We start from the raw sequence: 17,476 nt of genomic DNA, 5'->3' as shown, positions 1-17,476 counted from the left end.
CGCAGATTCCCCCTTGGTAACCCATTGTTTAGATTGTTTTTTGGTCTCAGGAGTGTAGTGATGTATCCATGTTTCATCCACAGTGACGAAACTACAGGGATCAACAAACTAGAGCAGCGTTGGACGAAGTGTATAAGCCTAAAAGGAGACTATGTTGAAAAATAAAAAAGGTTTACCCCAAAAAATTAAGTAGTTTTTATTTTTGCACAGACTTTTCAAACGACCCTCGTATTTTGTAACATGAGTGATATGTCGCCGTACAACATCCACTACGATTAAGAACCCCATTACCACAAGCTTTCGAGGAAAATAGCCCTCAATTACCTGTACGAATTGTTTCAAGAAACGTGGAATTTCAATATTGAAGTGGCCATGTTGTATGTCCCTTATTTATGATAATAGGAACGTTCCTACCAACCATTCTTTGGAATTTGTACAACCTATTACTGGCAAATGGCTTCGTATTACTGAAAAGCCTGAAGTTTATTGATAGCGCTGCTTCTTAAGGAAGGTATTTGTAATATATTTTTACTGGGAAATTAGTTTTAGTTTTAGGTTGGTTTGTGATTTGTTAAGTTAAATTACAGGTTTAGGTTTTAATTTAATATTAACATTTGCTTTCATAATTTAGTAATTCAAGACCTTTGTAAGTCATAGCCTTGAGTAGTGTTTCCTTTAGCAGTAGTTCATTTTGTTTATATTTTATTTACGGGTAAATAGGAACTGGGTGTCTTTTAGTGATGACTTTATTCAAGCTCGACAACGACTAGTCCGATTGGATAGTGTGGACGATGCGACGGGCTGCCACGGCGTGAATGGAGTCGTCAGAAATGGAGGCAACGGCAACAGCAACGACAGCGATCAATGCCGAGGCCCAGTGGCAGCATTAATACCATCAACAGCGGTTGGCAGTGGTGGGGAATCACCCCTGGCAACGGCTGGAGAAGGCGATGGTGGTTCTCCAGAAGTAGATCAGGTGCACCGCTATCACCAGCACCACGAAGACACCGACGAAGAGGACGAAGAGGAATCGGCCTCACCAAACAACGACCAGTCGGCATTATTGCCGCCCGGACTCAAGTACCCGGAGTACAAACACTGACCCGACCCTACTTTTAGAAAGAGAGCTGCGAGTTATATAATTATTATTGATCGCTCTCTGTTTATTAGCCCCTTTCTTATAATTGTACAGACCGTCCGGCCGATATCTGCCACTTACATTCCTTACACCCTAAATCCTAATCAACCTTTTTATTTACACGCAATCTCTCTCAATTCTATATTTATTAACGAATTTATTACTTCGCTAGCTTAAAAAATAATTTAAAAAAAAAACTCTGCTAACATTACTGAAAAGTAAGACCTTTGGTTTTATAAAAATCTGTTCAGCTCAAGAAAGGGAACTGCAGTTACAATATGACATAATGAGATTTATTTTTGGCAAACTGTTTACTTTTTATGATTGAAATTTAATCTAAAAAAAAAATTACCTCTTCATTTTGCTAAAGTACTCATTAAATTTTATTAAGTTTTTGAATCCATATTTAGAATAGACAAAAGTTAAATCTTAGTTGATGAACGAAGAAATTTTAAAGTAATGAGGCATACATACAATGAAAATAACTTTGATAATTCCTTGTTATGAAATTCCTTAAAGGTAATAATAGCTCAAGATTCTTTCTAAGACAGAGTAATTTTTAAGAATGTGGTAATAGATAATTCTTCCTATTTTTCCGTCACATTCAATACTTATTTTGAAGTACGGAAAAACAAGGTTAGAACTTCTGAAAAAAGACAAAAGCCAAATCCGAAGATTCTCTTTGCTGACTATAATATCTACATTTGTTTAAAAATACTTTTTTCTTTGAAACTCTAAAATTTATTACAGTTAAGTCGAGTATTTTCTTTATATTAAAAAATAATAATAATAATAATAACGATAAGTACATGTCAATGTCAAAAATAAAAATGTACTTTTATTTACTTCACCTCAAACTGAACAGTATATTTTTTTAGGACCAACTATCATTTGCCTCAATTAATTGTTTCTGGATTATAATTCGTTTTTGTTTGAAATCTTTTAATAAAGGGATATTATTATTTCTAATCAACTCCATACATTTCCAAAAATATTTAGAATAAAAAAAATAGAGGCAAAATTATTAGCGTAGTGTGGAAATCTTGTTATATTACTTTTGAAATTCAAAATAAGCAACAAATTTTTCAAAGAAAGAATAAGTTTTATCTTTTTATCACAACAACAATAAGCAAAACTATTGCCGCCAAGCATTCAAAACATTTGTATAAAAAAATTATCCCAAATCAAATGATTACCAAATAAATTTGAATTGTGCAAGAATAATAGAAACTAAAAGCATAAATTACATAAACGTAAAAAAAAAAAAAAAAAAAAAACATTTAAAATAAAGCCTACAGATATCAAGTAGTATTGATTTTTTTCCAGCACTGCGAGAACCTAACCACATTTTAATGTCTCTGTGAATTAGGTATTGTTTTAGCGTTGAGCAAAACAATTGTTTATTATTAAAGATATTCTCGTTTACAAATTTTAAAAAATTCATTTAATCAGAGCGAAATAATATGCTAAATTTTGTGGATTTACACCGTTTTCTAGAATTAAAATTTGTAGAATTTTTAGAAATTTTGTATTTATTCCTATTAAAAAGAAAGAACTTATTAAAAGCTTTATTTTATCTTTAAAGCAATTACCTTACTCCTAACTTTAAACACATATCATTAACTCAGGTAATGAATTATTTAAAAGATTGTTTCTTATTTTTGACAGGCATAAAAAAAAAATTAATTATTTGAGAAACAAAAAATCAACATATTTGTTTTTATTATTATTTTATTCAATTTAAATGACTTGCAGTTCCCAGTTTTGAAGTATTTTTTACCTATATACATATGTATATAGTATTTTTTTTTTCTTAAAATTAGTTCTTTAATAAAAGTTAGCGGGGTACCAAAAACACATCAAATTTTAAATGTAAATAGCGGTTGTGTGTGAAAGATTATTTTACTCTTCTTTCTTCCTAATGTAACCTATTTTCTAAATACAAAACTTTATTTTTGTTTTTTTTTTACTAAACAAAAACAAAAAAAATCACAATTTAATGCATAAAAATTAGACGGAAAAAAGACGCACTCTAAGCCAAATACTATGGTAGTGATATGTGTTTCCAAAAAATAAAATAAATGCAGCATGTTTTATTTCACATTACAGTTTTCTGTATAGTTTATTATTATTATTATTCAAAATGTTTTTTTTTTTTTATGACAGGTAAATTAAAACTGCTAAAAAACATTCAATAATATACTGAGTCTCACTTAAATCCAGGAACAGAAAATTATCGCTTATTTCTATATTAAGCTGTTACCTTTTGACATTTTTAACCCAAGTGGAAACATTTAAGGTAAATCAAAATTTTCGCTCTTACAGATTTTTAAAAAAATAATTCTTGGCTCTTAAGAAGTACTATCGAAAGGTTATTTTGTTTTCTCAACAGAAAGGAATCTTAGAAAAGTCCTGGATATTCCGTTCACCATTCAAGGACACAAAGCATCTGTTTTCTTTTAAGTATTTTCTTAACGTCAACATTCTTTATCATTCTTTTTTCGTTTCTTAGTTACTTTGTTTAGCCATCATAGAGCATGCCAAGAGTTTTATATAAATCATACTATCTGCTTTTAACATAAATATTATTTTAGTACAATTTTCTTTGACTTGTTTACTTCATTTTGTTGACATCATTCGCTTTCGGGCATTTACCTGTTACTAATAGTAAAATCTACATGAAGACAAATTGAAGGTAGAAGACACTTGAAATCGTGATTAAAAAAAATTAATAAATTGTGAAGACCTGTATGTTTTTGTATCTATTCCAATCCAGTATCTACTTGATACTGTTAGCAAACTAAAGGCTCGTAGCTTTAAAAACTCAAAATTAAATTTAATATTTTAAATATCCCTGTGTAGAAGCTAAAATTTTGGAAATTGAACCTGCTTATCACTTCATCTTTTTTTGTCTTGGTTTTTGTCACTTTGAGATTTTTTTTTTTAGAAGGTTCCTCCAGTTCCCAAAAGCAAAATAAACATATGTAAAGACGTTGAAATGATTTGAAACAAATGCAATTCCTTAAACTAATTTTAAATAACGTTTTTAAAATTTATTTAATAGCAATATTCTTATTGTTTCTGTAGTTTATTTTTTAATTTTGAAAGATAGATTTGCTTTTTTTTATCAATATTCATCCCATTTATTCTAAAAAATTGAGAACACGCTCAAACTCTTAATAAAAATAATTGTACCGACGAGCAGTTTCATTCAGGACTTTTAAGCTTACTAACTTCCAATAATCTACATGAAGACAAATTGAAGGTAGAAGACACTTGAAATCGTTATTAAAAAAATTAATAAATTGTGAAGACCTGTATGTTTTTGTACTATTCCAATCCAGTATCTACTTGATACTGTTAGCAAACTAAAGGCTCGTAGCTTTAAAAACTCAAAATTAAATTTAATATTTTAAATAGCAAAAGTTTAGTTTCGTTGAACATCTTTCTGCCTGTAAATTACTTCAGCGATTTCTAAGCTTTTCAGAAAGTAACTAAGCTGATTATGTTTTGGCACACCAATGCAAAAGATTGTGGTTTCTTTCTATTACGTTTTCTTCATTAAGGGAACAGGTTAAGGTTAAACCTCTGTGTAGGTTTTTTCTCCTTTGTTTTTGTTTTACAAAAAAAATTGTTTTAAGTTTATTTATTTATTCAAAAAAGTTAATTATTTATTAATAACATTACCTGTTTATTATATTTCCTTTTAGATAAATAATTAATTTAGTAAAACTTGCTGCATTTGTCTACAAAATCCTTAAAATTATATATGTCTCTTGATGTTCTTATAAATGTAGAATAATTAAAATACGTATTTTCCAAATAAAGACCCAAAAATAAAATCATGAAACATATAATTTGTCGATTTTGATTTTGATTTCAAGTTATCTTTAATTTGTATACATTTTTTGTTTTGTTTTATTTCATATAATGGGTATATGTATATATTTAAAAGAGAAGCTAAAACTAAAATTTAAAAGAGATCTAATTCTTGAATTTAGAGAGAGAGATATCGGTTTCACAAGTGATATTCTGATATTTGGAGTAGATACATTCGAGAGCGATCCGATGTTTTCAATTATCTTTTCTTACGCGTTTAGTTTCGTTGAACATCTTTCTGCCTGTAAATTACTTCAGCGATTTCTATGCTTTTCAGAAAGTAACTAAGCTGATTATGTTTTGGCACACCAATGCAAAAGATTGTGGTTTCTTTCTATTACGTTTTCTTCATTAAGGGAACAGGTTATGGTTAAACCTCTGTGTAGTCATTGGACGATTAGATGTTTACTTCTGTAAGGCCTAGTCGAAATACTAAGTCAAAGAACAATAGCCTTTTCAGACTGCTACTAATGCTCCCTGTAACAATTTTCAAATTTTTTGTTTTAGTATTTTGTGTGAAATTTCAAATCAGAGGAAGACGGGTGAAGTTTGACTATTATTATGGTTAGTCAGAGAAACATAGATGAATTTTACTGCTGACAGGGAAAATAAGCTAATATTATTTACGAAAAATAGTAAAGTTCCTTAAAAACGGCCATCTTAAGGTAGAAGATCTATTTTTTTAAGTGAATTTATCGGTCACATTTCAGTCCCCTTAAACATCTATTGTAATAAATCATATTTAATATTTTGCATTGTCGATCTTTCTTGACTCGTGGCCAACTCCGATAATATCATGAATCTGCCAAAAATGTAACTTATCTATCAAACAAGTAAGTAAGGAATAAAAAAGAACATTAAATGATTATTGAATTTCATCTCTAATTGTTAGTATTTTATGTTGTGACAATGTTACTATGTAATAGTTATTGGATAAAACTCATTTCTTTTAATTGCGAGTTTAAAAAAATAAATAAATAAGACCAAGAATATGTATGCCAAAATAAGTTTTTATGCTAACATTCTACTTTTAGTACAAATTGTTTGTGAGGATATTTAAAGATGATTATTTAAGGATACCTTTAAAGTACCTTTACAAAATTTATTAAATAAATAAATTTAAGAACTTTTGAAAACTGAAACTTCTTATAAATCGTCAAAATTATTTCAATAACTCTCTAAAATTGATCATAATTGAGTCATCTAAAATACCAAATTCTATCATCTAGCCTAGTAAAACATTCAAGAATTAGATCTCGTATCCTATATCATCTTCCTCAACCTATCTACCAATTCCTCTAAGAAAACTGTGCAGTGCGGCTAAATTTTATTTTTATTAAAACTGTCCGGTAGGACAGTTGTATAAGGGTTGATTTCTTCATTTATGTTGTAAGTTTTCCATTTTTTTGAAGTGTAAAAAGATTATTTAAAACTAAAAATGTCCGTGAGTGTTCTCCTATTGAGTGTTTAAATATAAAATAATAATTATACCAAATTTATATGTATATATTTATAAGAAATAGTGTTTAAATTAAATAAATGAAAAAACTGAAGGATTTTGATTCTGTTGGTGTGGTGTTCGGATATTTTTATTTCTTTATTATTTGTTTGCTTTTAATTTACTTTAACAAATTAGGTAACAACGAGACTTTTATTTAAAAAATATATATATATATATAATTTTTAACGGCTCAACAAAAAAAAAAATTATAAAAATGAGATTTAAAAAAATAAATATATATATAGTTGTTTTTTATTTAAATAAATGATATACATACATAATAAATATATAATAAAGTGTTAGTGTAAATTCCTTTTACACTTAAATTTATCGTTTTTTTAGTGTAAAAAAAGCAGTTTTAGCAGTAAATATTGAGCCATTCTTTTATTAATATATTTCATAATTATTAATTAATTAATACTTTTTAACAAAATGCTGAAAATGGAAAATTATATATATAATACATACAAGGGTACAAGGGATGTGTTTGGTATGGCCTAAAACAACAAACAGAAAAAAAAGAAAAAATAAAAATTAAAAAAATGTCAAGTGTGTAATGTGAGTATAAAAATATAATTAAAAAAACTTTCAATATTTTTTATTTATTCTAAAAATTTATTTTTATTTTGTATTTTGTTATTATATATAAATATTATATATATAAATAAATATATATATATAAATATATACATAGGATCCATTACTGCAAAGAATAAAAAATTAAAAAAAAAATATGAAAAAAATGCTCAGTTATTATTAATAATAATAATAATAATAATAATAAAAGAACTCCATGTAATAACATTTTAATGGACAATGAAATGTAGATTAACGTTTTAGGTAAAAGGATAAAAAAAAATTAAAAAAAAAAATGAAATAACAAGAATAACAATATAATAATGTTATTGTCAGAAAAATGATGAAGTGTGGGAAATATATATATATATAAAAATAGTGTTTGGTATTACATTATTTCCCAAATTCATGTATGAATTTTGCAGTTTTATTTTAATTTTAGATATTTTAAATGAATCTAAGAAATGAATTGTTTGTTTATTTATGTATTTTTTTTTTGTATTTAACCCTTATCAAGCAATAAATAAGGAAAAGGTTGTACTGTTAAATATATATACGTATATAATTGCAGAGTGTAGAGCCCACACGTAAGGTGTCAGATGATCCCAAACCCATCATTATTCTCGACGACCATTAAAGTGCATTACTATATGTTTAAAATCCTCGCCTTCTTAGCAATTCTCGCGTTTCGGGAAGAGTGTCTGATAAATTTTAAAAAACTACACTTTTTATTGGTCACATACTCAAGATTTGTGCTACAAAGGGTGTTTCAAATTCCGATGGAAAGAGATTTATGTTGGTATTTTTCACCCAAATTAGCCTCCTTAGTCTATGTGTCAATAAATTTTCGTTACTTTTAATACAGCTTGTCTTTTAATCTACATATACAAAGCTTATCACTAGATTTCTTTTAGAAATGATTATGTCAAATAGGCCCCAGTACCTCTATGATAAGTTGATTGAAAGGAATGTTCAGTTAGAGGATTTCTTAGTTTTAACAGCGAACAGTTTCTCAAAATTATAAATTTTTACAAGTGAACAATATCCCAATATTCGATTACCTTATAGTAATTCTACATTATAGTATAGAGGTTTTCCAAAAGGACCGCCAGAGGTCTCTGTTCTTAAACATGAGAAACCTTCCAATATTCCTGTGGTTACATTTAATCTTCTAATTTTTTTAAGCTCTCCTAGGGATAGCCTCTAGGTAGTAAACTGTTTTGTGCCCTTTGAGATTGTATTTCGGCGTATACAGTTCTGATGAGTGTTCCTGTGTAACCCCAAGTGTCTGCATCCAAATGTAAAACACCTAATTAAAAATCATCTCGAGTAATTTCAACAAAAACATAGTTGCAATTTTAGGTAAATCTGCATAAATAAAACCTGTTAACATGTAGAAGTTGTTATTTGGATCACGTGCATCATATCCCAAGTTAAATGACCAAAATTTCAAGTTAAATATTTAGTATATTTGTGCGGCATCATTGAAAAAAGAATAAAATAAAAATTATAAAATTTTACTTCTTAGACTAACCACTCCTAATACATTTTCAGATAAAGGCCTTACAGAACCTTCTCTTATATCTCTTAAATTTTATTTTGTCTATTCTATTCGTCTTTCTAAATCATTTCAATTAGGGCTAACACCTCTTCTCCAAAAATTCACTTTTTCTGTTTATTTACCCTAACAATTAGAGCAAATATAGTAATCGGTAGTATCAACTTCTGGAACTAAGCCCCAGATATTTCTTGATCATGTTATTACCAACTCTGTTCCTTGTTTCTTAACGTCTACATTTTTTAGATAGTGAATTCAATTGGTTGCTCCTAACTTTATCAGAACCAGCTAGATTTTTAATGCCGGCCAGTGAAATGAATATCAATCAAACCAGATTGATCTGTCTCAAGAATGATTAGGTTTCGGAATCTAGGGTCCCAGTTTATGTTCAGAAGCCTAAAATTGAGTTAATGATGCACCAAAAAAATTCCCACAACTTGAAAAGGGTGGAATTCATTTAAGCATATTTTATTGCAGGGTAAGGGTTAAGAATTTTGAATGTTATTGTATTATTTTTAATTTTATATATTTTTATCTTGTTAATGTAATCTAAATTTAAAATAATGATTTTCAAGTAATGACTTTTTGTTGATGTTGTTGCATTTAATTGTTATTAAAACTGTTTTTCATTATCTAATACATGAATTACAGGTAAATATGTATTGCATATTATTTTTTTCAGAATTTAACTTTATATTGATTGTTAAATTTTGTGTAATTAGTTTAAAATAATAATAAGAAATGTTTTTTTTAAAAGAAAAAAGGTATATATTATTATTAAAAAGAAAAAAAAAGGAATGAGATGTGAAATAAAAAAATTATCTGAGATTTTTAATCAACTTCAACGATATTCTAAAATACTTATAATTTAAAATTATTATAGGAGTTAAATGTGTTCTTTCAGGGAACGACGTATTTTATTATGCACAAATGCTGCTAAAGTGTTTAAATTATTTCAAAAAAAAAAATAATAATCCTGGGTTAACAAACGTGGTAAGACATCTGAATTATAGATTTGCACTTTTATTTTGTATTTTCAATCTTCAGAAGTAAAAATAAATAAATAAATATTTAAATCTATAAGAAAACCACAATATTGTCGTTAATAAAATGTAAATGTATTTAATAAATGCAAAGTAAAAATCCAGTCAATTTTTAATAATATAAAAATTTTCAAAAATAAAAATATTTAGTTAAAAGGTTTTCTGTAAAGTATAAACCACGATTATTTTATTTTCAACTTTTCTTTTATGTATACATTAATATGTTATTAATTAAGAAACACATATTTTTTGCTTATTTTAAAAAATTTGTAAGTCACTTTTATTTTAAATAAACAAATGAAAAAATGAAAACAAAAATAGGGTAACCTTATTTAGGAAAAAAAAATACTTCAGTGTATATATTCGAGTGAATTTTGAATGGTTAATACAAGTTTCACTGCCTACAATAAATAAAAAAATAAATAATTACGAACCTATTCATTTTTTAATTTGTTTAAAAAGTTAATTAAAAAAAAAATTATGCATTTCATAGAATTAATTGTTTTTTGATTTTATTTATAATTGATGGAAAGGAAAGCATCATTTTCATTTGAGTATTCTTTCTGAAAATTTTATGCTAAATTTAGCCCATATTAATTAAAAAATTTATTATTATTGATTTTATTTTTTAAATTATGCAGGATTATTAGTTTGATCAAAACCTTTGTCAAATTGCAATATTCTTTTTGAGCCACCAATAAATTAAAGTATCATGAAAATAACTTTTCCTTGTCCTAGGATTTTCATTCATTTTGTTTTTTTCGATTTTTGAAGTTAAAAACACAATTAAAATTCAGTCTGTTTGGAGGTAACCTCTTTGTATAGGAAAATGCTATCAAAATTTGTACTTTAATACATAAACAATTACAAACCGTACATTTTCAACTCGAATAAAACATTGGCCCATGATTTAATCTAACCTCATCAGTTTTCTCAGTTGAGTCTCAATATTTCTAAATGAAAAACATTAATTTTAATTCTAGCTGTAATTGGTCATTATTTAGTTTATTTTGGTGAATAATAATACACTTTTTATAATCTACCATCGAATACTTTAGTTAGGAAGAATACTTTCTCATGGTAGCCATGGATTCTAGAGTTTAATTTTAAGAATAGCCATATATTCAGAGATACCTTTTTCAAACGTCAAGACCTTTGATTCTTCTATTTAATCAGCCATTTCACCATTTTGAATATAACACATTCTTTTATTTTAAATTAATCTGAAATTCTCAGTGGATAAAAGTCAGTAGAATATCAACATCACATTTTTTATCTCTCTTGTTTTTGTAAAATACAATATATTCACTAGTAAACAAATTAATAATCGTTCTTAATAATTATTTTGTTAAAATAGCCATTGAATACAAATATAATTTACATCGTGTTTTTTATTATTTATTGCTTATTTTTTCTTACCAATAACGGGGTCGTTTCCACTTACAGTGACTCCCATTAATATTGGGACACCTATTACAAAATGATTTAAAAGGAAAATGAAAACAACAGACAAAAGTTTGGAATTTTTTTTTTTTTAATAACATTAGCAACATCTGTAGAAATTATATATAAGTATAAATCGATGAAATTCCAAACTGTTAGGTAGCACTTTTTGAAAAAGTGTGAAATAAGGCTCTCAAAAATATTGGGACACCAGAAGTGCTAATGTTTAAACGTTCAATATTAAAATCTCATACTATCTAATATTTGGTTGGTAATAATTTAATAATTGCTTTTTGACTTACAATAGCCCTCAAACGATCAGGCATAGGTGAAACAAGTTTTTGGTTAATTCAGGTGGTGTTTTTTTCCCATTCTTCCAGGAAACATCGTTTTAATTCATTTTTGTTAGATATTACTCGTTTACTTAAAGCACTGGCTAAATATTGCCATAAATGTTCAATGGGATTAAGATCTGGTGACTGCGGAGAGGTTTGGAATACTTTTGGGCAATTGTATAACAGTCACTGACGTATCACCCAAGCCGTAGGTTTTGGGTCGTTATCTTGGTAGAATTTAGAAGACCCTAAAATACCAAATGTTTGGGCACTTTTTTCAAATTATATTTTAATATATTACTATAAACCATTTTGTGCATCATTCCATCAATAAACACTAATTCTCCAAATCCTGATGCGGACATCCAGCCCCAAACCAGAACTGACCCACCTCCACCCGGAGGTGCAGCTTTAAAACCCTTTAAAGTTGGCTGTAAATTCTTCTTTTCGAGTTCAGCATTCGCTTTCCTCCAGACCATAACCCTTCCATCTGACTGAAAAACATTAAATTTTGATTCATCGCTAAAGTATATCATTCCAAAAGTCACTATTTACATTGGAATATTTTTCGGCAAATTTCACTCTCTTAACACTATTTATCTTACTGACAAAAGGATTCTTCCAGGCTACTCTACCATGATAGTCGAGTTTTCTTAGCACTCTCCGAACTGTTTCTGCTCCTTTTTTGCTCTCTGAACATGTCAAAAATTTCACATTGAAGTTTTGGAGCACTAAATCGGTGATCTTTTCTAATTCTTTTAATATATAACGCTGCTCTCTCTCAGAGAGCAGTCGAGGACGGCCTTTTTGTGGGGTTGAAACAATTATTTTTTCTTTTTGGTAACGCTGAATGATGTTCCACGCAGTAGATGTTTTAGGTCCGATCAGTTTTTCTGTCTCTCTAACACTTTTTATTGTCTTTGTGCAAAGAAATTATAATATTTCTTTGTTCAATCGTTGTATTTGTATTTTTGCGCGACATGTTACACCTGGCTTGATTTATATAAACTAATTTAATTATTAATTTCATATTGAATATATGCTTAAGGTAAATATTTACAAATTGTATAAATATTCGGGCAAAACCTTGGACAAACTATAAATTATAATAGTGTCTCAATATTTATGAGAGGTAGAATTTGCTCTTATTATTATATATATTTTTTTTAATCTACCAAAACATTTTTATGTACTTATTTAAATAGTTTTTATTTAATTAATAGTAATTATAAAATGAAATGAATTTATAAAAATTTGAATAAATGGGTGCCACTTTTAATTTTCGTCAATTTTGAACTTCTGTATGTACTGTCCCAATATTAATGGGAGTCACTGTACTTCAATTTTAAGTTGTTAGCAAATCCTGATTGTTTTACTTCGCTCACAATTAGTGCTTTGAAGTATTGTTTTTGTTTTTCAACATCCTTTTTCAAAAATAAGGCGACAGGGAAAAAAACTTTCATTTATTAAAATACATAACAAGGAACATGAGAAATAAATAGAATATGTTGCTCATGATTGCTTTCGAAAAAAAAAAATTAATCTATTTTATATTGATTCATTTACTACATTTTTGATGAAAGATTAATTTATTTGGAATAAAAACTGTTTATCTTCATAAATTTAAATTTTCTAAAATTACTCAGTTTTACCCATTTCTGCATTAGAGGTTTTCTTCAATTTTAGGTTATCTATTCTTATAACGCCAAGATTTATTTATGATTACGCTTTAGTATAAAAAAAAAGTTCAAAGTGAATCATTCTTCTAAAAAAAAGATGAAGTAAAACAAACGGTAAAGCAAAAACCTTCCAATTTTTCACTAATATGATGGAAACTATTATTTCAGATGTCAAAAAGAAGCAAGGACATATTATACATTTTTACTGATTTTTCACCGTTCTGCGCTATATGTTTTTGAAGTTTTACTTACAGTAAATTGAAATGCTTGTTCTTATCTCACAAACTCTTGGACCCAAATATTATAAAAGTTTTCTACAAATAGATCAATTTGAGCTTAGACTAGCTTTATTTCTACCATCCACTATCGGCTTCCATAATTTTGCTTTAAGATAAAAAAAGATGTCTCCTCTCTAACCAACCGAAAGAATATGTGATTTCCATTTATTATAACAAAACAAAAAGGTCTCTAAATAAAAAAATATCTACTTTTGAACTCTACATTCATTAGCGTTGAGTTCTATTTGGATTGGAAACAGATTTATTTATTTTCATTTTTAGAAATAGATGTGCTGCAGATAGGACACAAAAAAACATAAAGACGAACGGTTCCTGGGTCAGCTTACTTCATGAACAAAGTTTAATTTTAGTTGCTACTGTCTAATTCTTTCGAATGGAGGTTTTATTTGTAATGATCAATACTTATAGTTTAATAAGGAAAAGTAAATTAGCCGAAAATTTCATAGTGAAACGAATACAGACTTTCCCATTCACATTAAAATTACATGCTTGGTTAGAAACACAATATTCATTCTTCTGCATTACAGTTAATTGGAAAAATTCTTTAGAGTTTTGTGAAATAATGAAACAATGGCTTCTCATCTAAGTTGTATTCAGGTAATGGTATTGAGGTCATATGGTTCTGTTTCTATAGATGCTGTCAGAAGTAGAATGCCTAGACGAAAACTACATTTCTGGCTTAAATCACTTCCAAATTTATTTTGTACCAAAACTTCGGCAGAAGTGTCGTTTTGGTATAGCCTTGTTTTGCAGTCTTGAAAATTGCCCTAATTTATGCATTACATTTGGCCATTTTTAAGTTTGGTTTTTTTTTCGACAGCTGAGTGAAAAAGAAAAGAAATTTTGGTAAACCTGGTACGGTTGACGATTGAGGTTAAAGTAATAAAAAAAGAAGTCCTTTCGATACATTGCAGCACTTAGGCGAAGTCTGATAATATGTTGTAATAATAAGCAGTATTTAAAAAAAAATTCCTGAGTTTCTATTTTTATTCTAGGTATAATCCACAAAATTCTATGCTAATAAGTATAATCCAAAATAGCTGTGGATATTCCAAAATGATAAATTTGGTAGACCAGAGAACAAATTAATTCAAAACAAGTTTCTAGAACTGGTTAGAAGACTTTCTGTCACTAATAAACAACTACAGAATCATTAAGATTACTGAACACCTGAACACAATGAAATACCAGCTTTTATGAATTACTATTGCCTATCTAATTTCTTATCGCTTTCTTTGGTCTAATCTGAGATCCTTAGGAACTCTTGCAGATTCCATAAGAGATTTAGACAAAAGTTTTTTTTTAATAAATTGGATTCTTCTATAAAATCAGGAACAAAAATATGCAGCAGATATAATATTTGTTTTTGTTAAATGGATTTATATTTATTTATTATTTTTTACTTTAAAAATATTTCTATTGGTCATAAATATGGAAGAATACTTTAATGGATTTGATTCGCTTACTAACAGTGCTAATATAAATAGCTAACTTTAGTTTTATGTTAAAATAATATTTATAGAATAAAATTTGAATAATTCTAAGAATTGTAAATAATGTATACAAATAAGTTATTACATTGAAAAATATAAGTATTAATATATTAAATTCATTCATCTCTCCTCTCTCACCTAATTAATTATTAAATATTTAGAAACCAAAGCCTTTATTTCTTGATCGCAGCCAGTGGTTTTAATCAAGTTGTGGATTTAATCTAGTTGTGTACATTTTTTTATTCTTTTAATCCTTTATAACCGATTCGGTTGTCTTTTTAGGCTCCCCGTACCAAATTTAATTAAAAATCTATTAATCAAGAATAATTTATTAATAAATAATTTATTAAATCAATTATCCTCTTTTTATAGTGTAATTACTTTATCGGTTTAATATTATTACGTCAGGAGATCCCACTAGCACTAGACGAATCAATACATTGCAATGTACATTTAATTTTTATTTTCAGTTTCTCTTAGATAAGAAATGTGCAATTTCTCTGATTGCGTAGAAAACTTTACTACTGCAAGAAAAAACATCGATTCCTATAAATGTATATATATTTTTTTAATTAGAAAATTTTGGACTTACTTAAGTAAGTAACGCACCTATTTGAGGAGTTTCCAAAAGTGAATTTTCGGGAGTTGTTGGACTGTTAAGTGGCAGATATGGCAAGGAGCTTGAAACACCAGCCCACTGCTTGGTTTAATTTTGTTGATGCTCTTGATCATTTGCCACTTCATACGTTAAAATATATACCCGCGGATCTACTGAAGCAGAAAGATTATGGATGTTTCTAAGAGGCAGACGTGGTCGATGGATCGTCGAAGTGACTCTTCTTCATCTGTAAGTGGTTGCTTGTATTAATTACATGATTGTTATCTGTGATGACATGCTCTGTGTGAGCTATTTAACCTCCTTCCTCATATTTAAATTTACCAATCATTCAGACTAATAAGTTTCTACTTACTTGATGTCATGTACCTATCTAAAGTGTAAACGGTTAATGTGCTTCTTTAACACAACACTCGTTTAGGGTTGTCAAAAACACCAGGAGCTTTTGTAGTGCATAATGCCTATTGGTATGCGTAGGTGCATCCTTGGACACTGGTCAGTAGGACAAGGCTTCGCGTCCTTGTTACTGAACATGTTGAAGTTTCGAAAATGAACAGGATTTTGGGCGTTGTTAGCATGCTCATCTCATTTGTGTGAAAGACTTATTTATAAGTAACAATATAATGGGCTTACAGTGACCGTAGGCCTGTAAAATCCCTTCCGTTAAATATTTATTCCATTTCAGCCTGTTTTTTAACGCCCTTTATCTCCAAAACTCTTAAAATTTTAGGAAATAAATGTTCTATGTCATTAAAAGTTTTCTATTGATTTTATTTCTACCTCTTAATGCAATTAGTGAATATTTTGGTTAAAATTAATTAATGGTTTCTAGCAATTTTGGAGTAAAATATATTTCGAAATTTATTTTTTCAATTAAGGTCCATTTCTATTTCCTTTTCTTTATCCGATTACAAAAGTTTACGATTGATTACAAAATAGAAAGCGAAATCACTTGTAAATTTCCTCGGTAATAGCTGTATTTTAATATTTTGGAAAGGAAAACATATTTTTTCTAAAGGATGTACATTTCTATAAATTTTTTAGTCAAGAAAGAGAATTATAAAAGTTTTCAGGTCACCTTATTGCTATGTTTATAACAAACCTAATCTGACATCACAGAATTTTCACCTTCACAGAATTAGAAGCACTCGATGAGTTCATAAGATATATTAGAATGATATTTTTGAGAAATCTAAAAGGCAGAGCTCTTTTTGCACTCTCTAACAATATGATAGTGAGTGCATTGCATCAAAGAAATTCATCAAAAATATTTTCTTAGTGATTTTCATAATGTAAATTTTACCCAAAATGTTAAGTATAAATTGCATTTTGTTAATTTTGAAAACATGGTTTAAAGAGATAAGAAATAGACAAGAAAAAACAAAAATTGACCTCCAATAAAGAACTGAATTTGTTTGTAAATATTTATATAAATAAACTATTGTAGAATTACTTAAGTGTTATTACTGCTTGTTTTTTATTTGAAATAAATCGTGGTTGTTATTACGAGCCATTTGCTTTATTAGAGAACAAAAAATAATAATAATTAGATTACTGTGGAGTAAAAATTACTTTGTTTTTGGCAACGGAGCTAACTCTATAATATATTCCAATACTTTTACAGAGAATTTATTTTTTTATTTAATTATCAGCCATAGTCGTACTAACATCATTTCCGTACTGTACGATATAAAATCAACGTATTTTTCACTTATTGTAAATTAGACTATGTACAATCTTTTTGCATAACTTCTAATGCGCAGTTTATTGATGTTAATGAAAATACTAATAGAGAAGGGATTATCTCAGTGGTTACAGTGTACTGGGATTTTATCAATCGCTTTATCCAAACACCTCCCAAAAGTCTTTTTACATATGAGCCGTTTATTTTGAAAGTGGGGCTAGTCCATTTTTGA

The 17,476-nt window shown here is 27.9% G+C and overlaps 1 protein-coding gene across 19 annotated transcripts in view; it reads left to right on the top strand.

Annotated features, from left to right (window-relative positions):
- The window catches only part of mmd (disintegrin and metalloproteinase domain-containing protein mind-meld), a 374,487-nt gene extending 363,872 nt beyond the window's left edge, over positions 1-10,615 (top strand). For 14 of the 19 annotated variants that reach the window (XR_012454178.1, XM_074114424.1, XM_074114437.1 and 11 more), the window contains one exon: positions 721-10,615. Coding sequence is in view for 17 of the 19 variants with exons in the window: in XM_074114424.1 (XP_073970525.1) it covers positions 721-1,102 (382 nt within the window). In the remaining 2 variants the exon portion in view is untranslated. The remainder of the gene's footprint in view (positions 1-720) is intronic. The other 5 variants (XR_012454177.1, XM_074114430.1, XM_074114428.1 and 2 more) reach the window with 3 other exon arrangements.
- The last annotated feature ends 6,861 nt before the right edge of the window (positions 10,616-17,476 follow it).

The sequence above is a fragment of the Rhodnius prolixus genome, unplaced genomic scaffold (genome assembly GCF_049639745.1).
Source record: "Rhodnius prolixus isolate KJV_2025 unplaced genomic scaffold, Rpr scaffold_7, whole genome shotgun sequence".
In the NCBI taxonomy this organism is placed as follows: Eukaryota; Metazoa; Arthropoda; class Insecta; order Hemiptera; family Reduviidae; genus Rhodnius; species Rhodnius prolixus.
The sequence above is the reverse complement of the archived record's forward strand: the minus strand, read 5'-3'. Positions and strand labels throughout refer to the sequence as shown.